Source organism: Python bivittatus, unplaced genomic scaffold (genome assembly GCF_059951505.1).
Source record: "Python bivittatus isolate LINGU-HERP-01145 unplaced genomic scaffold, Pbiv_v1 ctg000700_np1212, whole genome shotgun sequence".
Classification (NCBI taxonomy): domain Eukaryota; kingdom Metazoa; phylum Chordata; class Lepidosauria; order Squamata; family Pythonidae; genus Python; species Python bivittatus.
In genome coordinates this window covers 54482546-54509753 of record NW_028277098.1, presented here as the reverse complement: position 1 = coordinate 54509753, position 27208 = coordinate 54482546, and the positions used below count along the sequence as shown (strand labels likewise).

Here is a 27208-nt window from a genome sequence, read left to right as displayed (position 1 = left end):
AGACCTGGGAAAAGTCAATACTGCAGTGACATCCCTATTATTCTGGGATAACTCTGAGTATTATCAAACTTCAAAGCCTCTCCACATTTATTGCTGTTTCCTATTGTCCTAACTTATGTTCTGATTAATGGTGCATTGTTGTTTAATGCTTATTTTCTAATGTGGCTATTTGTTTTCCTGTAGGCTTCTCTTAGGTACAGTCAGGCATGGCAGGACTCTGTGTGTAGGGCTGTTCTCAATAAACTAAGAGGAGGAGTCTTCCAGGTAGATGGAGATCAAATGTAGATGCATGTAAAAACAAGCCAGCTGACCAAGGGTGTGCCACAATCAAATGTTACTAGATAGCCTGACAGTGTGGTCTGTGATCTCTGGCTGGGGCACAGAATGCCTATATTGTGGGGAAGGCTAGTCTATGTTGTCTGCCTTTTAAAGTTACAGCCTCTCTCTTCTCAGAGGTGAATATCCCAATCTCATTTCCTTTTGAGGAAATAGTGTATTTGAAGACATCCAGTAGTGCAACCTTTTCAAACTTATGCTCCAGAAGGGTTGACCTACAATCTTCAGAATTCCCAGTAAGCACGGTTGTTAATTTGGAATTATTGAACTTTTAATGCAGGGTAGATGGAGGGCACAGGATAGGGAAGGCTGCACAGGTGAGAGCTAACTTGTACTGCAAGTACAGGATTACAAATCTAACCTAGAAAAAGACCTGGAGCCTTGGCCTATCTCTGGTAGAAGTGACTCCTTGTTAACACTCTTTAAAATAAGACTAATGACTAATTAGTTGTCACCTGCCTGCCTTTTGCTCAGATTCATCTTTTGGGAATTAGAGCCAGGGTTTTCTATCAGATTTCTGACACAGCAAAGCTGGAGAACCAAGGCAGAGCATGAACCTGGGTCTTGATGCTTAAATTCCATGAATGTAGTAAGACATGAGCACTTAAGTCTGCAGATAAAAAATCCTCCTCCCCAGTTCCTGAGCAAACTAAAGGGAAACTTATTTGGGTTTTGCCCCAGATGATGCTTCAACAAAAATATGCATTTAAATCTTTCACAAGCCATTTGCGTGCACAGACTTTATTTGAATTTGCCCTAATCTCAGTCTAGTGATTATAAATTGCCAGGCTGTATTATATTGCAGCCTTACCCTTGTCCCCTAATTCAAGGCAAATGTTAACTGTTCCTTATCTCAATTCTTCTTCTCATCCATTCTAAAGTAATGACCCTGGTCATAGTTATTTCATGTCACAGATCATTGTTGACTCAAAGCCCCTAGTGAGATGAATACTGAAGAGAAACATGGCAAAGAGTAGCACTGGTACTATCTTATTGCCTAGCTCCTTTAATCACTGTGTGCAAAAATATTTAGTGGCTCTTATACTCCTCTCATCCCAGGTGCTTCTTTTGAATGCACTGAGATTCAGCAGGGTTTGCTTCCACACAAAGGACCCTTAGCCCTGCTGAGGACTGTTCCTCTGCAATCAGTGTTGGGTTCTCCATTCATCTTCATGGGCCATATCTAAATCTTGGTTATTCAGAAATATTATCATTCTGCATTCCCAACAACACTGAAGAACTGTAGCCCTCAGTCTGCAAATACCTTCTTTTTTCTTTCAAAAGCAACTTCTGTTAAGCAGTGTTTCCCGTTCATTTCTCTCCTCAGCAGTTCTAAACTGATTCTTAATTAGTTCCTATTTTTTAATAGTTTTCACAACTGCTTTTTATATTTAAAGCAGTTGTTTCTTCTTATATTTTTATTACAGTATTGCAACTGGGAACATTTAAAAACAGCAGAAATAGGAACTAAAGGCTGAGTATTTAGAAAATAAAACATACCAAAATTTGGGGTTGGCAACAGCTTCATTAAGATTCTCAATACCTGTAAATATTAAGAAAAAAAAATTATGTCACTCTCAAGAAAAGGGATTGTGGGAAGTATCCAGTGCTATTCACAAGCAGCTAAACTGTATCTTACTGCAAGCATCCTCAAATGGACCCTTCTTTGGCCCCCAGTGCACTGATACCTCCCAGTAGAAGCAAAATCATGTGTGGACATCTGGGGAAGAAACATCAAAAGCAAGTTTCTGGTAAGAATCAGAGAGTCTTCAGTTGCTATTGAATGTTCCTCCCATGTTGGAATAAGTTCAGAAGAACATGGAGGCAACTGGTAGAGAAATATTAGACTCACTACTGATATGTTGGAACCGCACTTATCGAATTCCCAGCTTGCTTGATCTTTGGCACGCTGGCTGGGAACTCTGGAAGATATAATCCCTGTACACTTGAAACACTGGGGAAGGCTTGTTTCGCCATAAAGTTCTTATGGGAGCCATCCTCATGTTCTGTGAATATAAGGAGCAGGATTGTATTCTTTGCCCTTTCCATTTTACTAGATAAAGAATTATGGCAACATTTGACCTGATTCCTATAAAAATAGGACTCTGAATGACAAAGTATACAAAATCTTCTAGTTCTATTCACGTTTCCTTTTTGTATTGTCTTTAGAGAACATCTGATGGTTTTGACTCTGTGCCCCTGAAGACCTCCTCTGGCACCACCGACATGGATCTTTAGAAGTGGCTTGCATCGCCCATTCTTTTCTTGGAGGATGCCTTGGGAGTTCTCCTTGGTTAATACCGGCACTTTGATGAACTTGCCATGTGGCCTTATTGGAATATCTTTTAACTTCAGCTTCTTACTGTACTTTTTTAAGTCAAACATTTTAACATTCCTCCAAAAACAAAACTGTGCCAAATATAAGTGTGCTTTTAAAATTATATGTAGATATATATTTGTATGTTTCTTGCATACATTGTGCCCTCTTTTGTGATATAGAAAAAAATCCCACCAAAAGTTATGTTTTTCACAGTAAAACTAGTGACATTATGCACATTTTCTCTTTTCTCTAACTAGCTAACACACTGTAAAACTGTCCTAAAGTCACTTCACTGAGATTAACTGCTTATCTGGGTAAGACCCATTGCCCCGAAAGGTCTTACTGTTGAGAGAGGTATGTGTAGAATTGTGCTGTAAATCTTTCTATCTGCTTTTTGCAGCCTGCTACAAAAATCCCTCCTAAGGAAGCTAGTACAACAACAGTTACATCAAACAATTTGCCTTTCTAAAGATTTTACTGCACCAGTGAGAGGTATTGGGCTTAGTTGCAAAATCCTGCATTGTAAAGCATAACTCCTCAGCAAAATAGGCCTGTTTTTCCTTGTCAGGATACCTGGCTGTTCTGCAATTGTCTCTATTTTCAGTCCTTTTATTTTAAAACAACAAGGAAAAAATTTATATGTCTACAAACCTTTTCTGAGACTTGAAAACTCTGCTCTTTGCCTTCCTAATGGCCCTTCAGGAAAATGCACTGCAGTCAAGGAGTTGTTCTGCTGGTGTACCTATCATGACAGTAGCATATATAAAGCTCCATGGCCTAATAAGATTTCTCCCATATCATGCAACTTGATCAGATTAGGATTGTGTTCCTAAACTCTGTGAATTGTAATTGTTATGGCGATGGCTGCAATGATCAAGAAAAATCTCCAGCATAGCAAACCAAAATCGGGGTATTATGTGTTTAGCAAGTTCTGCATCACATTCAAGATGAGTGGAATGGCTTTTAGAAACATGTTCCCAACTCTGAATTCAGATGTCCATTTAAACCCATTCTCACTCTTTGTAAGGAAATACTGAGTCTGTTCAGTATTTCAAGCAATTATTCTACCCTGATTCCACCCAGAAAAACTTGTCATATAGAATAGGTCGTTCTCCCCTCCCTGCCCCATAAGAATCTTCTGTTTTTCTGGCTGTTTTCAATGCCTTCTAAAGTTTAAAGAGCTTTTCCAATTTGGCACTCTTCAGAGATATTGGCTGGCTGGGAATGATGGGGTTGTAGTTTGATATACTGGAAGTCATCAGATTATAGAAGCTGCCTTAAATTGAGTACTACATGAATTATTTTTAATGAATACTTAAGGCCACAAAGGACAATACGGGAGACATAAAAACAAGACCTGCTGACATGAGCTTCAACTGTATGCTAAATGCCTTATGGGTGTTAGCACAAGTGAAAATGGGCCAAGATAATATGAATGTTTTGAGTTCAGCTATTCTGCTGTGATTTTATCTTGGTTTTATTTTCTTTCAGAATTTTTCAGAATAACTAGCTAGAGATTATGTCCTCTATTATACTTGGGAAAGATTAACAACTTGGGCTTCCGGATTCAGGCAACATCTAACAACTGGCAATTGCCAAGTTAAAGTTGACTGATTTTGTTGCTTTGTTTGTTTTGGCAGGTTAGAATAACCTTCAGCATACTGCAGTTAAACAGAAAAATATACAGAAACTGAGTTCCTTCTTTGACAGTATACGTCTCTACCTGTCAACTCAGAAATAATTCCCACTGAATTCAGCAGGCCTTTCTCCCACATAAAAGGTTAAGAGACTGTAGCTTCATCCTTTAAATTTAATCATAATATTTATATTGTTTTGAAATGGATTTTATTTATTGGGATATAGCTATACTAGTTCAAGAGAAATAACCAGTATTGGTTTAAAATGAGACAAGCTAAATGCTTTTACTCTATAAATAGCCTTTAAATAATAATGCATGATAGAACTGAAAAATACTATAATCCAGAAGATCAGCATACTTTGTAGTTAAAAGGCCCAATAGCTGTTGCTGTGACAGTAATTGAAAAAAAATGAGATTGTGACAGCCTCTTAGAATTATATGCAGATGAGAAGGGCAAAAATTGCTCTGAGAGTATAGCCGTCAACGGTGCTTTCCGACCCAGTAGGAAACTGCATAACCAGAATCTGAATGAACCAGATGTTGCTAATTAATAATTTGAGGCATTCCTATACAATTCACAATATGTGAAGTTAAACGTAGCATCTGTTATGGGTTGCCAGTTGTTTGATAATGTCTATAGTAACAGCCATGTTTTGGAGCACCCATGGATAACACATATGGTAGGGTAAATTCATTTTATGGGGCAGTTACAAACCTTGCAAGCCAGAGTGATTGTCAGCATAATTACATTGGCTAAAACATGTACTGTAATGGATGATTGCCATAGTACCTTGATTGGTTTTCCCCAACTGGACTTTAATTATTTAAATAGTAGATAGAAGCAGGTCCTGTCTGGGGTTACCAAATCAACTTGGCATCAAGTTCCTGATTCTTTTCAAGCCACATATGTCAGAGGATGTTCTGATTTATTTCTTTTGCTGAAAAATCCACACAGGAGCTGAGCCATAAGGAAACAAGAGGTACCCTGATTCATTCACTGATTGGAAGAATAAGAAATTGGACTTTAAGGGACACTGAAGAAAAATTAGTCTTTAATATTGCCATCTCTGGAAACTGAACTGCTACTACAGCACTGTATAACATCAAAGTATTCAGAAACAGCCAGGATAGTTTTTTTTTAAAAAATATCAAACTAGTGCTGAGAAAAGCAGCACTCTTTTCCTTTGAAAATCTCAGATCTTTTCCTTACAAAGGATAGGAAGGCTATGCTCATGTAATACATTAAGATGTTAAGGGACAAATTGTCAGTGGTCATGAGGGTAACTTAGGAGAGTTTCTTATTGCTCAGGGCAGTAGGGAGAAAAATAATGATTTTTTTTTTTAGTTTTAAAAGAAGCTCACAGGCAAAAAGGAAGGCAGGGCTGGTATTGGCTAGACAGAATACAGTATAATCTATATTAAAAAAGGATATTTAAGTGGACCCAGGTTCCCTAACTGAAACTTCTCCTAGTCTAACTTGAAAACACCTCTGTTCCTTTTTAAAAGGGAGACCATTTGAATTCAACCCATATTAAAAACAGCAACAAATGCTGAACTAAAACTATCAGTTGAATTAAAACATACAATAATAGAATTACACAGTGCTCCTGATTCAATTCAAAAGAGAGGCTTTGGAGCATAGACACAGCACTAGTCTATGACTCCTTAAAGCAGGATTTCCTGCATTGTGTGGCTGCAGGAGAAACTTCCAGGTAACTGCTTTAATGAGTCATGGAGAGGTGATAAATCTGTATTCCTGCCTTTTTCAGAGCATCTCTTCTAAATAACTGCAGAATCTTAAGCCTAATGTTCATGATGTTATCAATATCATCAAAATATGTTCAGTAACAACTGGAGAGGAACAAGAGGAGAAGGAGGCTGCACTACTAATAATGGGGACAGGGCTGCAAAACTACCCTCAAAATTATGTATTTATTACATTTTTAAATGATGTGTCATTTACTTCTCAGTTTGAAAAATTAGATGTGTTGTGAAAGTAATCATTTTTTCAAAAAGCCAAATATTAACTTTGTAGGAAGCTTAGTGACAGCAGCAGTCTTGACGGAGTAGCACACTTGAAGCTTCTCTTTGGATCTGTGCATGCAACATAACACAGTAGATCACATTCAGTGGCTGTATTTTGCTGAATATGCTTTAACACAAGGAGAAAAAAAGACTTGCTCCATTTAATGGCATCAGTAGCCAATGAATATCTTGCACAATGCTGTCTGGTCTGGTTCATATATAATAAATCAGAATTTGTAAACATTAATTGTGGTTTGCTGAACAAGCCATAATTGTCTGGTTTGTACATAATGTTAAGCCATACTGGGTACAACCACACATCACACTAAGCAAAAAAATCACATTATGGCTTTTCTGCTATGTGTAAACCAAGCCATTGAATTAGTCTGAGTAGAGCAATAGGAATAGTCTTTTTCAGAAATGTAGAAACAGACCTTGAACAGCAGCCATACCTCAGATTCAGAAATGCCCTTTTCTTAGATTTTTCTAGTATTTTCTCAAAATATAGCAATGCTAGAGTTAAGCCTATTTATTCTTACCTAATGTTACCTACTGTAGAGGCTAGGAAACACATTACAGTACCTAGATTTTCTGATATGTCATCTGTGAGAATGTGGCCCAACTGTAATTCACATGTTTGACAGGAAAGGTAATTTTGTCTATTTAATAGCATAACAGCATTACTGTTTTGTATTAAGTTGTGATTTATTATTCTGAGGGGAATTTTTGTTTCTACAATATTTTGTACATGTTTGAAACTGTTTTTGGAAGAAACTGTAATCTTTGTAATATATGATCAATAATAAGTCAGATATTTTATGATTCCAGTAGTAATCTTCAAGGACTTTTCAGAGCATGGATGGATGAATCGTAAAACTGCTATTCAGGGACTACAAGATGATACATTTCTTAAACAGATGACAATGAATTTTTGCAACTCTGTATAGAATTGATTTAATTATATTTATAAAGCTGTGGGGGGAGCTTTTCAGCCTTGTGATGATAAACTGCAGCTTATTTTGCTCTAAATACATAATGGGCTGGGTTGTTTTTATAAGGTCAATAGAATTTTATAATTTATGGAGGCAACAGTTGCATGTGGATTTTTGATTAAGGACTAATGTACATTTATGACTTTTGATGTGAGCTTTCACTTTTTTCTTGTTCATTTTAGAAGAACTGAAAAGGAAAGACCAAGAAAAGCTGCAGATCTCTATTTAGTCATCTTTTATAACAATGTTGTCTAGTATTCAAGCTGTAGAAAATAAAACAGGAGCTGCCCTGCACCTGCTCTCTTGCCTAACAACAGGTCTGTGGGATCTCAGATATCTCTAGGCCCACCTAACTGAAGATGCCGTGGCTAGGAGCTTTTATTTGCAAAGTGCATCTGTTATTACACAGCTCTGATCCACACAACTTAAAGATACATGAGAACAACTAGGAGCAAAAAGAGAGATAAAACCAAAATAAAACAGATGTCCTTTTCCCCTTCGTGAACCCCACCCTTCTCCAATTTGTTGCTATGCAATGTGTTGGACTATAAGCCCATCACCTTTACCTGGTAAGGAGACTGCCAGCTTGTGGAAAGCTGAGAAATAACCACTGAATCTCCATTCTATGGAATATACAGAAATACTCCTCTGGGTACAAGAGTTAACATACATTTACTAGAAATCTATTTTCTAACATATCTTTAGATCAATTGAATGATAAAGGATACTGGAATGTGTACACCATTATTAATTGTTCATGGTGGCCAACCACCTGGGAACACTTGAGATGAAAATATTGAGAAACCCCCATTACAGCAGTTTCTATCCAAACCCACAATGGTTTTGTATTTTATTTTCAAGTACAAGAAAACCAAACACAGGCAGATTAGACCAGACTCTGATGAGTGGTAGCTCTCTAGTGCAGGGGCGGACAACCTGCAGCTGTCCAAATGCACAACCATGGCTTGCAGCAGCCCTGGGCAGCGTCGTCTCCTGAGAGAAGAGCTGGGAGCGGCAACTCAGCAACATCGGAGCGAAGGACTGCAGCTCGCCCTTGCTAGTCTTGATTTCAGAGAGCGATGAGCCATTAAAACCTCTGGTAACCCAGAGAGCGATAAAAGTCCAAGGTTTTTCTCGTTTATGCTCTTTTATATCCAGTAAAACAATCACATCCTCTGAATAAAAAACGGGAAAGGAAGAGCCACGTGCTTTAAAATCTAAAGGGTTTTACGAGAGCGCTACCCACTCAGCTTGCCCGGCCATAATCGCCACGACAGACAATTAGCGGATGGTGTGAGCTGTAGTGCTTGAGGTCGGGGAGGTTCTTAGCTTTCACGAAGCTATTCGTAAGTCTCTCTTAGTTTCACCTAAACTCGCTTTTCGCTACAGCAGGCGTGGAACCAGTAAAGCTGGTCTCCTTCCCTCTACCGCGGCAGGTGTGTTTTGGCAGGGAGCGCCGAGCGAGAATACCCAGGAAAGCGCCAGGGGGCGCCCGAGCTCCCCTACCAAGCCTAAGGCAGGGGCATTCTTTCAGGCGCGCGCGCAGTCCCCTTCCTCTGCGTCTCTACTGCGCAGGCGTGCTTCGGCTCCCTTCCCTGCCACCTCGCCTTCTGTTGCTGGGGCGCCGCCGGTCAGTCTTCCGTTTCGTTCCTCTCGGCCTCGGCGGACCTCTTTCGCCGCCATGGTGCTCGACTTGGACCTTTTCCGCGCCGACAAAGGCGGCGACCCCGAGCTCGTGCGAGAGACGCAGCTGAAGCGGTTCAAGGACCCGGCTCTCGTGGACGCGCTGGTGGCCGCCGACGGGGCCTGGCGGAGATGTGAGTGAGGAGTTGGGGGGCCGAGGCCCATTGCCGCGGCGGGGCTTGTCAGAAAGCGAGGCGAAGAGCCATTGCCCGACCCGGGACCGGCAGCCTTGTGGCCCGTTTTGTTCTCGCGTCCCTTCCTGCGCACTCGCCGGGTCTGCTTGAACGTCCCATTCATACGCGTGTCTGCTCCTCCCTTCCGCTTTTAGCGTCTTGACACCCATCTGGCTTGTGCCACGATGGAAAGGAGGGATCTGTTAGCAGATGGTGGCCGCGTGTTACCCGTAATGGTCGAGTCCGTGCCAGTGACAGGAGCGCGTGAAGAGGAGGGGCTCGCGTGCTCTTGTCCTGCTTGTGATTTTTTCCCCCTTGACATCTGGTTGGGAACGTAACGCGGGGGTCCCTGCGAAGATCTTTGATCTTGTCCACAAGGGTTGCTCTTATGCTTTCTTCTTTGTTTTCATGTGAACGAGCCCCAATAGAGAGTATCTCCTCCCTCCCTTAGCTTTGTCGGGGTAGGCGCCCCTCAGCTGGTGTCCTGCAACACGCGGAGAGTTTCTCCATATTGTAATCTCGAAGGCCTAATCTGGAAACAGGTTTAAAGTGAAAGTTTGTGAACGAAAGAGTAATCCAGAAAGTTTGGGGGGGCTTCAGTTTCTCCTTGGAGTTCCCTATTTTTCCCTGCCATCTTAAGGGAAAGCATCCCACAAGTATGGCTGTAGAGGGTTTTTTTGTTTTGTCATGAAAAATATATTGTGCAGTCAGCCCCCTCCCCTGTCGGGTAGATTTTGCCATTTTTTCAGCATTGCAGTGCTCTTTAAATTGGCAAACTTACTCTATTTGACAGTACTGTACAACGTTCAGGTACTGGTGCATCTGAATCTGATGCAATCCTGATGTAATTGTCATCACCCTGGAAAATGACTCCTGGACGCTGCAAATACACCACATTAGAGTTTCATTTTCTGTTTGGCAGTGCTGCCTTATTTTTCAAAAAGAATGAAAGACCTGTATTTTGGGGCATGATGTCCTTTGAAAATTCATCATTTATAATATGACTATTTATCATTTTATAGTATAATAAGCCACCTCAGGATTCTATGAATGAGAAGTGATATAGAAATATTTTAATAAACATTCTTTAAAGACAAGTAAAAGGATTTAATGCAAGTTATTTTAAGGGTAGGACAGAATTAGGTTTGGATCAATTGAATCAGCCTAGAATTGGTCAAGAATGAGAAGCCCGGAAAAGCATCTCCATCTTTCTCTTGCCCTTGGCATCATGAGGCACTAAGGCTTTGAAAGTGATAGAAGGTCTACCATTTCAGATCAATTAAAATTGCTGTGTAATGCAACAGCAGAATGAGATATTCAGATTATTTGTATTCTTCATTTTTCCAAGCCATGCAAAGTGCAATTCAGTTGAAAATGAATTCCATTCCATTCAGAAATGGAAGTAGTTTCTTTCAGTAAGAGTAGTCCTCTACATTTGTAGGTTGGTCCCACCTTTTGATACAATGAAGCAGCTGCTTTTGGTGGTAGACTTGGTTAGGCAGCAAAATAACAATAATAAATGCTGCCCGACTCACAACACAATGTGCGGTGGTTGTAGTATCTCCCTGCACAGGCAGTGCCACAACCATCTTGCAGTGTATCCCCTTAGCCATCTCAGAATGATTGAGGCCAGCAGGGCAAATGGTCATCTTGCCAGTTAGAGGTGAAGTAGAGATGTCAGGGAAGGGAAGTGCAGGAGAGTGAACCAGCTGCCTTGTAGATCAGTATTGGAGGAGAGAGTTATATATGCCATATGGCATATCTTGGATCCTTTAATCTAGCCACCACCCTCACATGGTGGAAGATAGTAGCCCATTGCCACTATCAAAATAAGATTTAACTGCCACTCTTTAGTGGCTTTTGTCAATCTTATGACTCAGATTGCAAAAGAAATGCGAGGCAAATGAGGCAAAAGTCCAGTATGGTTTTTTAGTTATTAGTATAGTTCACTTTGTGTGCAGAGGGAGCTTTTCACTTCTATTAGAAAACGTAATTTTCTAATATTTCTATAGTACTTTTCTCCATCTGTTGTTTGATAAATGTATTTTATTCCCAGTAGTAGTAACCCCAAAGGTCAGTAGCCTTACCATTGTATTGAAAAGTTTGTCCTTTAAACATTAGGTTCTGTAAATTATTTTCAATGCATTTCTTCTAGGCAGATTCCGTGCAGACAACCTGAACAAACTGAAGAACCTGTGCAGCAAAACCATAGGAGAAAAAATGAAGGTGCAGTACATTCTATTAAAATCAAAAACTTTATTACAGCCATTGACCAGAATCATAGTAAATTGAAGTTACACACTCTGGTTTGTTTACTTTATCCAACCTCCTTTTATACAGTGGGGCAAAAAAGTATTTAGTCAGCCACCAATTGTGCAAGTTCTCCCACTTAAAAAGATGAGAGAGGCCTGTAATTTTCATCATAGGTATACCTCAACTATGAGAGACAAAATGGGGAAAAATAAATCCAGAAAATCACATTGTCTGATTTTTAAAGAATTTATTTGCAAATCATGGTGGAAAATAAGTATTTGGTCAATATCAAAAGTTCATCTCAATACTTTGTTATATATCCTTTATTGGCAATGACAGAGGTCAAACATTTTCTGTAAGTCTTCACAAGGTTTTCACACACTGTTGCTGGTATTCTGGCCCATTCCTCCATGCAGATCTCCTCTGGAGCAGTGATGTTTTGGGGCTGTCGCTGGGCAACATGGACTTTCAACTCCCTCCAAAGGTTTTCCATGGGGTTGAGATCTGGAGACTGGCTAGGCCACTCCAGGACCTTGAAATGCTTCTTACGAAGCCACTCCTTCGTTGCCCGGGCGGTGTGTTTGGGATCATTGTCATGCTGAAAGACCCAGCCACGTTTCATCTTCAATGCCCTTGCTGATGGAAGGAGGTGTTCACTCAAAATCTCACGATACATGGCCCCATTCATTCTTTCCTTTACACAGATCAGTCGTCCTGGTCCCTTTGCAGAAAAACAGCCCCAAAGCATGATGTTTCCACCCCCATGCTTCACAGTAGGTATGGTGTTCTTTGGATGCAACTCAGTATTCTCTCTCCTCCAAACACCACAAGTTGAGTTTAGACCAAAACGTTCTACTTTGGTTTCATCTGACCATATGACATTCTCCCAATCCTCTTCTGGATCATCCAAATGCTCTCTAGCAAACTTCAGACGGGCCCGGACATGTACTGGCTTAAGCAGGGGGACACCTCTGGCACTGCAGGATTTGAGTCCCTGGCGGCGTAGTGTGTTACTGATGGTAGCCTTTGTTACTTTGGTCCCAGCTCTCTGCAGGTCATTCACTAGGTCCCCCCATGTGGTTCTGGGATTTTTGCTCACCATTCTTGTGATCATTTTGACCCCACAGGGTGAGATCTTGCGTGGAGCCCCAGATCGAGGGAGATTATCAGTGGTCTTGTATGTCTTCCATTTTCTAATTATTGCTCCCACAGTTGATTTCTTCACACCAAGCTGTTTGCCTATTGCAGATTCAGTCTTCCCAGCCTGGTGCAGGTCTACAATTTTGTTTCTGGTGTCCTTCAACAGCTCTTTGGTCTTGGCCATAGTGGAGTTTGGAGTGTGACTGTTTGAGGTTGTGGACAGGTGTCTTTTATACCGATAACAAGGTCAAACAGCTGCCATTACTACAGGTAATGAGTGGAGGACAGAGGAGCCTCTTAAAGAAGTAGTTACAGGTCTGTGAGAGCCAGACATCTTGCTTGTTTGTAGGTGACCAAATACTTATTTTCCACCATGATTTGCAAATAAATTCTTTAAAAATCAGACAATGTGATTTTCTGGATTTTGTTTCTCATTTTGTCTCTCATAGTTGAGGTATACCTATGACGAAAATTACAGGCCTCTCTCATCTTTTTAAGTGGGAGAACTTGCACAATTGGTGGCTGACTAAATACTTTTTTGCCCCACTGTATAATTGTCCAGCTCACTGACACCTAGTATCAGTAACTAAATTTTTCTGAAACTCTAGAAATGGAATTCAGAGCAAAGGTGCCCTGAAAGCTATTTAATCTTTACTATCATTTTTTTTCTTTGCTGACCTGTTACTGTTTTCCTTGTTTTTAATATTTCTATTTACAGAAGAAAGAACCTGTGGGTAATAGTGACCAGATACCAGATAATGCACAAAATCTTGATGAACTCACAGCAGACATCTTAACAGTAAGTTCATTTCTTATTTTGTTATTCACTGGCTTTCAATGCACTGTATTTGAGAAAGTGATACTTGTGTTATATGATTTAAATTTGGGGGAGGGATGTATGTACAACTTGATGGATTTCTGTTCTTTGTGTGTTCTTGAGTTATTTCCATTACTGTCCTATTCACTTGTCCTTAAACTACAGCTCAATTTTTTTTTAGGTGTATTCTTCCATTTCTCTTATACTCTGAGCTAAAATATATTAGTTGGGTTCACACATTATGCTACGCTTTGGCTTGCTTTTTGATAGTAAATAAACAACTTACTGTGTTTGAATATGCTAAGCAATCTATCATGGCTTACATGCCAAAATGGCTCCATTCATAAGACATGTTAAGTCAGGGAAGGTGGAAAATAGCATGAGGGACTTTAGAAGTCTTGGCTGTCTATAATCCTGAATAGACACATCCATGCTACTGCATTTCATTAGTGACCTCTCTCATTCTTGGATTAGTAGCTTTGCCAACTAGTCCTTGTATTGTCATGTTATTGTTACTACTCAGTTAAAGTGTGTCAAAATTAGCTTTTTATGAGGCTCTCCTCATGGAAGCCAAACACTTTACCTGAGTTGCGGTTTGGAGTAATAAACTTTCAGCTAAAATATGATGAACATACAGTTACAGCCCCACCCCCTTAAAATCCTCTTTTTACAAGAGGACTTTTTAAATTTTCTGATTATGACATGCTGACATGCCCAGCCATTCTCTTGTGCTTTAGAGCCTTCAAGTCAGCCAAATCAAGAAAATCCGTCTCCTGATTGATGAAGCAATCCTGAAATGTGATGAAGAACGCTTAAAACTGGAAGCAGAGCGCTTTGAAAACCTCAGAGAAATTGGAAATCTTCTTCACCCCTCTGTGCCAATCAGCAATGATGAGGTAGGGGCAAATTCATGCACTGTGTATAAACATACATGTGATTGGTTATAATCAATTTGGAGCAATCTTGAGAATCTAATTTCAGGTGCTTTTTTGCACATCTGTAGTGTGGACATGGCAAATCCCTGGTGAGGAGACTGAGAATTTAATATGGTTTGCAGTATAATGTAGTTGTCTTCAAAGAGGGGAGCCACAAATATAACGGAACCAAATAAGTGCTAAATCCTATTCTTGTTTGGAATATAAATGGGAAACAAACAGAGTGTTTGGCATAACATCAACCCCATTTTGTTTATTTAGAGCATTTTTACCTTGCTCCTCAGGCAAAACAGCACCCACGGTAGCTCACAGGTCAAGTAAAGACAAGGCAATGCAGTCTGTTGGCCTTACAATTTAAAATATGTGATCCAAATAGAATAAGAAAGATGGAATGAAGTACACTCTGGCATCTGTTATTGAAAGTGACAGAGTTCTTTAGCAGCCAGAAGAGCTGATAGACTGGTCCTTCTTTCTCTCCCTGTGCTCTGCAGCCTGATAGCAGCTGGTAAATAACAGTTAAGGGTGAACTGAAGGTAGCTGAATGGTCAGCAGAACCAATGTCCAGCAAGACCATTTTTAGTATAGTAACACTGTTGGATAGGTCTCATTAGAATTTTAGTAGTCGTCAGAATGTATGCAGTCACCTGGATTGCCAAATAGTACATTTTACTGAACATAATCTTTGCTTCCCAGAGCAGTCCTTATCTTTTCATATCAGACCAAACTCTGATATCAGTCATCTCTTGGTAGTCCTTGCAGTGCTCACCACAATGGATGTAAGCAGAGAACAGTATAATGCAGAAAGACTTCTGGCCAGTTTATTAAATGCTAGTGTGCAACCAAATGGAAGTCAGAGTTGTGAATAAACAAAATGTCCAGTAGATTCTTGTTTGGAACAGATGTGCTTTCTCTTGGTTAGTTCAGTCAAAGTATATTTCTTTTTATGAAACTGAAAGGATGTAGATAATAAAGAAGAGAGAGTATGGGGAGACTGCACTGTAAGGAAGAAGTATTCTCACGTCGACCTTGTTGTCATGGTGGATGGCTATGAGGGAGAAAAAGGAGCTGTTGTAGCTGGAAGTAGAGGATACTTCCTTAAGGTAATGGTTATCATCTTCATGAAAAGGTGGGGAACCTAATTCTTTCCAGCTGTTGCTAAATATAACTCACAGAAGCCCTCATCTGGCTGGGACTGTTGGGAATAATACTTCAATCACATTATCTCAGGGTGGGGGTGTGAATATGATCCCCACACTGCATTTAAAGTAAGCTTGGATGAATTAAGCTACTGTAAATTGGTCTTCTACTTAGCTGTAGAAGATAATCTGAATATAAGTTACTGAGGCCTTTTTGAAGCATGATTTTAACCTCTTTTTATTTCCTTGTAGGGACCTTTGGTTTTTCTAGAGCAAGCCCTCATTCAGTACGCCCTGCAGACACTGCTCATCAAGGGATATACCCCTGTTTATACCCCCTTCTTCATGAGAAAAGAAGTGATGCAGGAAGTAGCCCAGCTAAGTCAGTTTGATGAAGAGCTCTACAAGGTAAGATGTAAGAAAAGCTGGCTTCTAGACAATCTTTTTGTTGCTATTTTAATGGGTAATTGGATTATTCATGGAGTCATGGGAATCTTTCATGTAGTCTGGTAAAATTTCACTAGGGTTATTAGCTATATATCGGTTTTAATTCATAAGTTTATCCTTCTCTTATAAAAGAAATGTTCCTACTGTAAGTAAATGCTAATAATTTATGATTAAAAAGTCTGTTAGGCCCATAGACTAAAGCGTTTCTTATCATTATTCTTAATAATAACATATATCCTGTTTTGTCTGTCTTACTCTAATATTTTTAATGAAATTCTGAAGTGTTTAACCCCTTTGGGAACTCATAAATGGAGATAGTTAATGAAATTTTCATATGGGACAATATTGCTGATCTCTTGATCTTCACTGAAAGGTATCCTAAGTTTGCTTATGACAGATGTGATGAATGCCTAGTTTCAGCAATAATCTACTGCTGAATCACAGGTCCCAGTAGCCCAGCCACCATGGCCATTGGTGAGGATTGCATGGGAGGGGTTCCCCACTCCTTTTCTGTGACTGTTACTACTATCCAGTACTTAATTCTGTTTGACTCCCCTTCTGACCTGACAATTTTTCACCTTCTGTGAGGACAATTTTAGCAAAAAAACAGATTAGGCTGCTAAAGTGGAAGATAAGAGAGTTAATAGAAGTATGCATTGTATAAATATAAGCAAAAAAAGATGGCCCATGTCTAGATACTAGTGGCTCTTACAACAATATTTTAAATGTGTAAGTAGATTTGCAATGCACATACATGCATTAATTTAAACTTGTATTCACCTAAAGTAGACAGCTTGTGGATAAAACTGTGTTATTGCAGTTGTCTGATTTGCAAACTTCTTCTTAGGTCCTGGGAAAAAGCAGTGAAAAGAACGATGACAATACCATTGATGAAAAGTATCTGATTGCTACATCTGAACAGCCAATTGCAGCATTGCACAGGGATGAATGGCTGAAGCCAGAAGATCTGCCCATCAAATATGCTGGGCTGTCTACTTGCTTCCGCCAGGAAGTTGGTTCTCATGGTCGTGATACTAGAGGCATTTTCCGGGTACATCAGTTTGAAAAGGTAGGTTATCAGCTAGCTTTTTGGGGAAGTGTTTGAAAAATGTTATGCAGTTTTTCCTAGTAGCTACCCTCACTACAGAGTTGAGCAAATTCAAAAACCCAGAGTGCACACATTACACTTTACATGTTCACTACTGTTTCCAAGTCCAATATGGCAAACTCAAAATTGTGCTTTAAGGACTTATTTTGAAAAGAAAGGTTTGGTACAAGATTCATTCCCTAATTATTGGATACAAATAACACAGCTGAATATTTCTGTGCACACAGAATTCAGCCAGGTTTAAATGTCAAGATGGATTATGTTGTTGATCTTCAACCAGCCTAAAAACAGTTATTTAACCACCCCCAATTCTAAGTGCCTTTCTGAGCTATGGTCATTATCATCAGAGCTTAATTTGGATTATTATGGAACAGGCAAGAAGTACTTGTTTCTGTTTTCCTTTATTTAAGAGTAATAGTGGAAAACAACTGTATGTTGAGTTGTGAGGGGCCACTTAACAGGTGGCACTACATGTCATTTCATGTGACCTGGTCACATTTACTTAAAATAACAGACTGTCCTACTTCCTCAGCTCAGAATATTTAGTTCCGTATTATACCAATCTCTAGTCCAAATACATCATGTGCTTACAGTAAAGATCTTGGTTTCTTAACCTGTTTGCATGCAAACTATTGTCTATATGTCCATGAGAGTGTTTGGACTGCCCAGATCTGGGGATATTCCAACTTTGACTTTGGATGGGGTTACACTTCCCCATTCAGGAGAGGTGTTCAATTTGTGGGTCTCCCTGGACTTCCAGCTCCTGCTCATTGAGCAGGTGGCAGCTGTGGCCAGGAAGGCTTTTGCCCAGCTTAATTTGATGCACCAGTTGTACCCTTTCCTAGATCGGGAGGCCCTTCAGACAGTTACTCATGCCCTGGCCACCTCATGGCTTGACTACTGCAACACACTCTACGTGGGGCTGCCCTTGAAGACCACCTGGAAGCTTCAGCTGGTCCAGAATGCAGCGGCATGGGCAGTGATGGGCATGCCTTGGTATGCCCATGTAACACCTCTGCTTTGTGAGCTGCATTGGTTGCCAGTTTGCTTCTGGGTGAGATTCAAGGTGCTGGTCACTACCTATAAAGCCCTACATGGCATAGGACCTGGTTACTTGAGGGATCGCCTGTGTCTTATAGTATCTGCCTGACTGGTTCGATTTGGCAGGGTGGGTACACTTCAGGTTCCATCGATTAAACAATGCATCTGTCTGGACCCTGGAAGCGCAACTTCTCTGTAGTAGTACCTGTCCTCTGGAATGAGGTTCCCCTCGAAATTCTAATAGCTCCCACCCTACTGGTATTTTGAAGGGCCTTAAAGACATGACTCTTTGCCCAGGTCTTTGGAGAGGATGATTGACACCTCTTCCTTTCTGTTCCCGTTTGTTTTCTTTGCCATCTTTGTTCTTTTGTCTTGTTGCTGTTTTTGTGTTTTTTGGTATTGTTCTTTGCTTTTAAATATTTTATATTTAAAGATTATATATTTAAGATTATATAAATATTTTAACAATTGTAAACCGCCCAGAATCGCTGGGAGTCAGACAGCATATAAATTTAATAACTTATTATTATAATTATTATTTTGCCCTCTAATATATAATACTAATCAAATTAAACAGAAGCTGAGTTTGGTAGGATTCATTAGGCCTTAGTATTTTTATTTAGAAGTTGATAAAATTTCTTTTTCATTAGATAGAAGGGAGAGGGTCTGTGCTTGTTTTTCCTCCACAAAATTATCTGTTCCGTTATCATTTCAGAAAGATTTTAAAATATAACAGTCTGAAGTGAGGGTTCCAGCATTGTTCCAGAGAAAATGACTGTTATGTTTGACAAGATATCCCAAATAGAAGAGCACAATTGGCATATTGTGAAATATTTTCACACTGTATTTACCTGCACCAAAGACAACATTTTTGTCCGTAATTTATCTTTGAAGGCTTATCTTAGATTTTCTGAGAAAATTGATAATGGAAGCAGATTAATTATTTTCAATGTGAACTTCCTTTTTTTTTTTTAAAGGGAAATCATTTTAAATTCAGGGTTGACTTCCTTTTGAATACATTTGGAATTTTATCTCTTTGATGGTCAGCATTGCACATAGGAACATCTTAGAGGGAGTAAGATGGTAGATTATGTTTGTATTATTCTAATATTTTGTAAAGTTAAATATACTCTATCCCCAGAACAATAGTTACCACTTTTAATCCAGATTGACTGATTGCATTACATTTTTATAGCATATGTTTTGGGATTTTGTTTTCCATATTTTTAGAATATTTAATAGTTAAATAACTTGACAACTTGCCCAGAGACCTATATTTATAGAGTAGAGTAGAAGTATAATTAAAAAATGCCATCAGTTCCTCTTAATTGTAGCTGTGCTCAGAGATTTCTGTCAGTGTACAACTCCCTTATTCAGTCCTCACAGGATCCAATCTTATAATAAGAAATGAAAATGCTTCTTTAAATCAGTGGCAGGTTAGAGCCTGTCTTTGGAAAATACATGAGGGATGAACACGTAACTCAAAGCTTTCTAACAGAATAAAACAGTTTTAATAAGAATGAAATAGAATTTATTTTGTATTTCAGTTGCTATTTATGAGGTTGCTAAACATAATGTTTGCAAGGTAATTTACTTCAGTTAAACACCCTGCTTGTTGGTAATAATTTTAGAGTGGCCTTTTAAGGTATCTTGTCAATATTTTCTTGGATAGTATATTTCTTGTTACAGAATTTGCTGATTTAGATTTGTTTGCTTATACATAAATGTCATTAAGTCTCAGTTCATTAATACTAACCACAGTTTCAGATTCTATAACATTCAAATGAGTTAACTTTCTTAAGTTCCAAAATACGATACTAGTTTCACAGCTGTTGTCTCAGAACAAAATCTGAGTCTCTTTCATGATAGTGGGCTTTTCTTCCTTCCCAGTGGGGCAATTATATCACTCCCCCTCCTATTCAACTTCAGCTAAAACCAGCTCACTATAGTATAGTTTACCAAAAGTACAACCATTACAGTGGCTAACAAAATAAAATACTGTATTCCTATTTTTGTGTATACTGAATTTTACAGTTTGGTTTCTAACTTCCCCCCCCTTTTTTAGATTGAACAGTTTGTCTATGCATCACCTCATGATAATAAATCTTGGGAGATGTTTGATGAGATGATTTCCACCGCTGAAGAGTTCTATCAGTCTCTGGGCATCCCTTATCACATTGTGAATATTGTCTCAGGTACATTTCTCTCAAAATAATTTCTGATCTGGTTCTGGGTTCAGTCCTGTGCTTATGGGGGATGATTCCCTAGAATATATGCACAGTATTTCAGCCTTAACTTCTGATAAAATTAGGCTGAAGTTTTAGTTTAATGACTTTAACTTCTTGTAATATTCAAATATGTAGTTGTATACCCATCTTCATTTCTCAGAGTAATTAATGTAAGAAAATAATCCTAGGCCATTCTAACATTTCCATTGTAATTCCATAACTGTTAGAAGGAATTGAGAGAAGGAATAGCTTTCACTTTCTCCTAATATTGAATGCTGCCTCCTGGTATTACAGGTTCCTTAAATCATGCTGCCAGTAAAAAACTGGATCTGGAAGCATGGTTCCCAGGTTCTGGAGCTTTCCGTGAGCTTGTTTCTTGTTCAAACTGCACTGACTACCAAGCACGTCGGTTACGGATCCGCTATGGCCAGACCAAAAAGATGATGGATAAAGTATGTTCTGTTATAATTCAGGCACTCTGGAAGCATTATATAGCTGTCTGTAATGTTTGTATAGTCAGTAGGGTACTCCTGGAGTTGCTTACATATTTTAGCCTTTATAGAAAATCTGCATTTTTGCCATAACATGTTTTTTCATTCAGCATTTAAGGGTGGCTGCTCCAAATAAAGCCATTTCAAATCCTTGTGGTGGAGATGATCTAGAAAAGCTCAAATAAATTTATGGATGCATGTCCAATTTGAATATTGGCTACTTGCCGTTATGTCATCTAGCTTATTGAAATAATGGAGAACCCTAGAATTGCTAACCTGGAAATTAAAAATGTTACCATTCAATATTATAAAGAGTATAGAAACTGAGGTCTGTTGATTAAAGAAAAATTGGGTTATCATTGGGTTTTGATACTACTATAAAGTTTATTTGTCTCCTTATGGCAACCTTTCTTAGATTACATGCTTGTGTGGGGAAAAAATAAGGCTTTGATTGTGGGCTTTAATGATTAGATGGTTTAAGTTGATAGAAATAATGTGAATTTGGGTTAATTAGTGGTAAGAGATTAATTTTTTTTAATTTGTATTTATATCTGTATTGGAGATAGTCGGAAGTCACTTTCTGTTTCAATTTTCTATCCTCACTATTTTAGTTTTTGTCTTTTTTCTTTTAGCTCTATCCTCTCTCTTTGCTGAACTTTCTGTTTTGTATTTTAATTGTACTTTGTAATATAATATAATATAATAAAGTTCTTATTTAAAAAAAAGATACTACTATAAAGTTTAGAGTGAATGAATGAGCACAAAGAAGTGTGCACAGAGCTTTAACATTTGTAAATAAAATTCTTTGCAGAGTCATTTGCTAGCCAGATATTATTAGTGGCAGTGTTTTCTCTATACTAGTGTTTTACACCTTAAATCCAAATTTAAACTATGAAAATATCATTAAAAAGATAGTGTTAAAAAGATATATTTTCATAGTTTAAATTTGGATTTAAGGTGTAAAATTAAGTCTTAACTATATTTAAGCTAAATCCTGGGGATTTAGTAAGGTTATTAGATCACATTTAGTCTCTGCAAAAATATGTTTGCTTCTTGAGAAATGTATGAAATGTAGCAGATTTTATTTTCGTAGGTGGAATTTGTACATATGCTTAATGCTACCATGTGTGCTACAACACGCACTATATGTGCTATCCTGGAGAATTACCAGACAGAGGAAGGAATCATTATACCAGACAAATTAAAGAACTTCATGCCACCAGGTAATAATGTTCATTCTCCCTCCCTCCCTCCCTTAAGCCTCTGTAATTTTGCTTTTGTTGTCTGAATGCCTAACGTCCTTTAAGATTGAGGTCCCCTTTTGAAAACTCATAATTCTGACAATGTTCCTTTGAAGCATGGAATTATACTCCATGAAACCTGTGTGCCAATCTTCTGCCAAATTGGTACCCTTCAAGTTTATGAGAGTGATCCTTGAGAGTAGTAATCCCAGCATGTCTGATGCCAGCAAGTTATGGGAGGCTGACTTGAACTGTTTCCTTGCTACACCAGACTAAGAAGACCCATTTTTATCCTAGTTTTACTGAACCAGAACATTTTAGAAGTTGTGCTGTGGTCCTTTGAGTGTTAATTTTACAACCAAAGGAATCAGTGACAAACTAGAAGGTGCCCCTGAATGTCTGAGAAGGAAGGGTTCACTTAATGGTTTTCCTCCTTTCAGCTAGTTGTGACACTTGATTGGAAAGAGAAGAGTGAGCTTGGATGCTGCACCTGACCTTATAACATCCAAAATCCAGTGTTATGTAGTACTGTAAAGTACCTGAGATAGTTTTATGTATAATGGTTTGGGTTATATGAAAGGGAAACAATAATCTGACAGAAAGATGCTTGGTGATACCCATTTTGGAATGCTTGGCCATCTATATTTAATGTACTCTTTATCCTCCCTAGGTCTAAAGGAAATGATAAAATTTGTGAAACCTGCACCTATCGATCAAGAATTTTCTAAGAAGCAAAAGAAACAGCATGAAGGAGGCAAAAAGAAATCAGCTGGTGGAGACTGTGCTCTGGAAGGGAAGATGCAAAGCATGGATGTGAACAGTCCCTGACAGAACTTGAGCTGCTCTCAATGAGTTGCACTGTGGAGTTCTTAAAGCTGAGGTGGGTGGGGGGGTTCTTGGGATTAGCTGCTGCTTTTTGTCTCATCTTTCCTATGCCATGAACATGTTACTTTTTCTGTGTCAGCTTTTACCCTCCAGCACAGGAAGATGATACTTCTCACAGTGACTATAAGTGCATTTGCCTGCACTGTGAAAGTAGAAAGCAGTACAGAAGCTGTTGATTTCCCCACCCCCAACCCATTTTAAATTATGTTGATTATTTGTGAGAAGAATTTCTGTCCAAGCCCGGAGTTGCAAATTCAAGCAGAGGGAACAAAACGCTGTATAATGTTCATTTGCTTTAAAAAATCTGCATATTGGAACAAGAGGTAAAGGCAAATATTGAAAGGGGAAATAAATATAGGCACTTGTGTAATTTTACCATCATGATTTTTGAAACGTCATAGGATTTTCTCTGATTTGGAGGGACTCAGTGAATAAAGCAAAGACTTAAGAAAATGGCTCTTTTTTTAGTTAATTTATTATTCCTTACTTCTTGGAAACCCTTTTAAGAATGTAATTCTCATGGTTGCAGAAATCTATGTTGCTTTACTATCAGTTTAATAAGAATTTTTAGTATTATCCTATTGGCAGTGTACTTTCTCATACTATGCATTACAGTATTTCTCTACCAGTGCTATTTATTTATTTAATAAATGTATAGGCCACCCATCTCGTATACATGACTCTCGGTGGCTAACAATTAAAACAGGGTAAAAAACAATAAAAACAAAAATAACATAAAAATAGCAGCTATATCATCTCTGTTAAGTTTTCAATATATCTTAACCTGCATCTTTAATTGATTACAATTTTTCATAAATGTTATAGTCACCTAGCATTCAAATGAAAAACTTAATGGGTAGAATTTGCTACGCTTCAGGAGTCCCCAATCATATAGTGTGATTTGATGGAAAGTTTGCTCTCCTTCTTCCTGCCATTATTTATATTAATTCTTTATAAAAAAGAATGAGAATTATCTTGTAAAGTTCATGCATAACAGTAGATTTTTATTATTTCAGTTGTTATGCTGAGTGTAGAATAAATTAATTGCTAAATGGATTATATTGCAATACAGTAAATTTACTTCAGACAGAATCCTTGACCTATTTTCCTTACAAAACATTCTGACAGCCTTCTTTTTTTTTAAGTCCAACTTGTGGCTCCATTCATGCTGTTACTGAGACTGTCTTACATTTATTTGATGGTCTGAGGGAGAGGGAAGATAGCGCTTGGTTTTAATTTTCTAAGTAGAGCTATCTATGAAATTAGAGGAATGGGAACTTTGTAGGAAACTCATTGTTTATCTCAGGATGAAAAATGGACAAACCTTACACTTTGGATTTCGAGAAAGCTTATTTTTCAATGAATTCAAGAGTTTTGGTAGTTAAGAATGCATGACCAGGTATTATACCTAATGGCATTATATGTAAAGAGATCCTAAAGGTACAACAACAATTTCAGTGAAAGAAACATGAGATGCCTCTTATAAAAGCTGATTTGGTAACAAAAATATATATAGTATAATGAGAGATGGATGGCAAAAATATAAATAAAAAATAGAAAAATGTATCAGTCACCATGGATGACAAGATAAAGTAGAAAAAGCTCAGAATAATCTGCAGCTGATAAGGGAAGATAAGAGCTATAGAAAAAGGTGGAGCAAATTTGGAGGAATGTAATGGTAGAAATGATATTGTGAGTTTAATTGGTGACCAAATGCAGAAGTTGCCTGCAATTTCTCCTGAAAGGGAAAATTTGTGAATATTTAAAACAGCAATTTAGTATCAATAATTTTTAAAAATACGAATACCTTTAAATGAACTCAAGTCCATATGGCAATATTGCATAGCATTCTAAGAATTCCTTGATGTGCAGTACTCTCAGAATTTCACCATTTTTGTAAACAGCATAACGTGAGATGCTCAACAAGTAAAAACAAATAAACTTCCTAATCTTCAAAAGGCTCATAAATCTATTTAATTCACAAATGCCTGATGTCCAAAGATTTTAGGTTATGTATAACTGATTTTAGGTTATGTATAGCTTAGTTGTATAAAAGGTCTGTTTATTGACAAACCATTTTTAAAAAATGATATAACCTGTGGCTGTTTGTCTTCTGCAGATTGGATTAATGGAAGGCACTACATCATGCAGTCCTATGATTCTATCATTGCCCAGTAATAGAATGGAGAAGAACTAGAAGGATTTCCTTTAGGGTCATAATTTACATCACACAACTTTAAGATGTGTGGACTTCCAGAACTCCCCAGCTGGTATTCTGGCTGGGAAGTTCTCAAAGTCCACACATCTTAAAGTTGCCAAGTTTGAAAAAAAAACTGGTTTACATAATGGGTATGTGAATTAACAGAGTTCAAAATACTATAGGGCATTTGCTGCTCCCTTCCTTTTTGGGCTTTCATGTTTTAAAAGAAGAAAAGATGATAAATCTCCAGACTTTTGGGGTAAATTTAGAATTTTGAGAACATGCTATGGGTATACCCTGAGTGTGGCTATGATGGTAGGCATGCCTGGTCACAGGATATCTATTTATCAGAACTACAGATTACGCCCCTCCTTGGCCCCTTCTTTATTACCTGTTGATTCTCCCTATCACCTAAATATTCCTTTGTCTTTTTTTCTGGGCTAGTTTCTAAACAGGGCGCTTGGTTGCAAACATCCATATATTTTTGCTTTCTAAAATTATAAAGAAGGTGCTAGAAGCTGGTGCTGATGCTTTGACTCAACAGCCCAGCAGTTTTCCATTTAGTTTTATTTTAAATAATATTTTAAGACAACTAAATGACCCATAAAATGTCATGGAGTAAAGGCTGGTATCTGTTAGTAGATTGGTGCCTGTAGTGCTTATGAATACTGTGCTGGGGATTCCAGAAAAATCTGTCCAGAATTCAACTATCCAGACTGTCTGGTAAAGCCCTCTTTGGGTGGGCAAGCTGCATTCATTTTGGGGGGAAAAAAGCTTTTTTTAATATATAACTTTATTGAAAGTTTTAAAAATGGGTAAAAATTAATACAAACTAAGGAAAAAAGAAAAAGGAAGAAATAAAAGAGAAAGCTAAAGTGCAAAAAAAAGGGTAGAAGCAAAATAGAAAAGAAAAAAATATAAAGAAGTGGCTTCCAATCTTTACAGCAGTTACAAGTACAATTGTAGATTTACTTCTTACTCTAAAGTTATATCATAAGTATTTTCTTTCTATAATCTATCCTATCTAATCATCAAAACCATAGATTATCAGTTCATTTTTTTCTGTTTTACACAAAAAGTCTATAAGGGGTTTCCAGTCAGCAATAAACATTGATACTGTCTTTTCTCTAATCAAACAGGTCAATTTGGCCATCTCAGCAAGTTCTATCATCTTCCCCAACTATTCTTCTGTTGTAGGTATTGCCAAATCTTTCCATGTTTGTGCATACAATAATCTCACTGCAATTATCATATATAGAAAGAAAGTTCCATGACTTTTTTCCAACAGTTTATTCATCAGTCCCAGAGGAAAAGTTCTGGTTTCACTTGATATTAAACTTTAAAATCCTCTGAATCAGTGTATGCATTTGAACCAAAAGTCTTCTAGCTTTTTTGCACGTCCACCAAGCAAGGTAAAATTATTCTTCTTGTTCACATTTCCAGCATAGATTTGAAGTACAGTGGTACCTCTACTTACGAATGCCCCTACTTATGAATTTTTCGAGATACGACCAGCTCCGGCCCCAAAAATTTACCTCTACTTACGAACTCGCCTCGACTTACGAACCGGATCCGCGGCCATTTTCCGCCCGTGCCACGTGGTCCGCGGCCATTTTCTGCCCGTTCCACGTGCTCCGCGGCCATTTTTCCACCCATGCCACGTCCGCGGCCGTTTTCCCACCCTGCCACGTGGTCCGCGGCCATTTTCCGCCCGTTCCACGTGGTCCCCAGCCATTTTTCTGCCCTGCCGCGTGGTCAGCGGCCGTTTTTCCGCCCTGCCGCATGGTCAGTGGCCATTTTTCTGCCCCTGATGCGTGGTCCGCGGACACCGGAACGGATTAACGGTAATTACATTGAACCTTATGGGAAAATTTACTTCAACTTGCAACCAACTCGACTTGCGATCAGAGTCACGGAACGGATTAAGTTCATAAGTAGAGGTACCACTGTACCTTTATACATTCTAGATAATTTTTCTGGTGTCATATACCAACAGTACATTTTATAAAAGTTCTCTTTAAGATTATAACTTAGTGTAAATTTCAATCCTTTCAACCACATATTTTCCCATTGTTCCATTTGTATATTATAATTGAAAATTTTAGCCCACTTTATCAT

General features: G+C 38.4%; 2 protein-coding genes across 5 annotated transcripts in view; both read left to right on the top strand.

Moving 5' to 3' along the window:
• ELAPOR1 (endosome-lysosome associated apoptosis and autophagy regulator 1) overlaps window positions 1-8750 on the top strand; it is a 61651-nt gene extending 52901 nt beyond the window's left edge. For 2 of the 4 annotated variants that reach the window (XM_088153164.1, XM_088153165.1), the window contains exon 22: window positions 2506-8750. In XM_088153164.1, coding sequence (XP_088009290.1) covers window positions 2506-2574 — 69 coding nt within the window. In that variant the 3' untranslated portion in view covers window positions 2575-8750. Of the gene's footprint in view, window positions 1-183; window positions 265-2013; window positions 2088-2505 lie in introns of all 4 variants that reach the window. The other 2 variants (XR_015798325.1, XM_088153166.1) reach the window with 2 other exon arrangements.
• Window positions 8751-8887: 137 nt separating this feature from the next.
• On the top strand, window positions 8888-23260 carry SARS1 (seryl-tRNA synthetase 1). Its single transcript, XM_007430006.4, has 11 exons — window positions 8888-9129; window positions 11324-11394; window positions 13280-13360; window positions 14116-14274; window positions 15270-15413; window positions 15702-15857; window positions 16744-16965; window positions 20111-20240; window positions 20568-20725; window positions 21858-21987; window positions 22676-23260. The coding sequence occupies exons 1-11, from the start codon at window positions 8994-8996 to the stop codon at window positions 22831-22833; spliced, it is 1545 nt and encodes a 514-aa protein (XP_007430068.1). The 5' UTR covers window positions 8888-8993; the 3' UTR covers window positions 22834-23260.
• Window positions 23261-27208: the final 3948 nt, after the last annotated feature.

Coding starts and splice junctions, on each gene's coding strand:
- SARS1 (XM_007430006.4), top strand. CDS start 8,994: ATGGTGCTCGACTTGGACCTTTTCCGCGCCGACAAAGGCGGCGACCCC. Junction 15,414..15,701: donor GTAGAGGATACTTCCTTAAG/GTAATGGTTATC, acceptor ATTTCCTTGTAG/GGACCTTTGGTTTTTCTAGA. Junction 16,966..20,110: donor GGGTACATCAGTTTGAAAAG/GTAGGTTATCAG, acceptor CCCCTTTTTTAG/ATTGAACAGTTTGTCTATGC.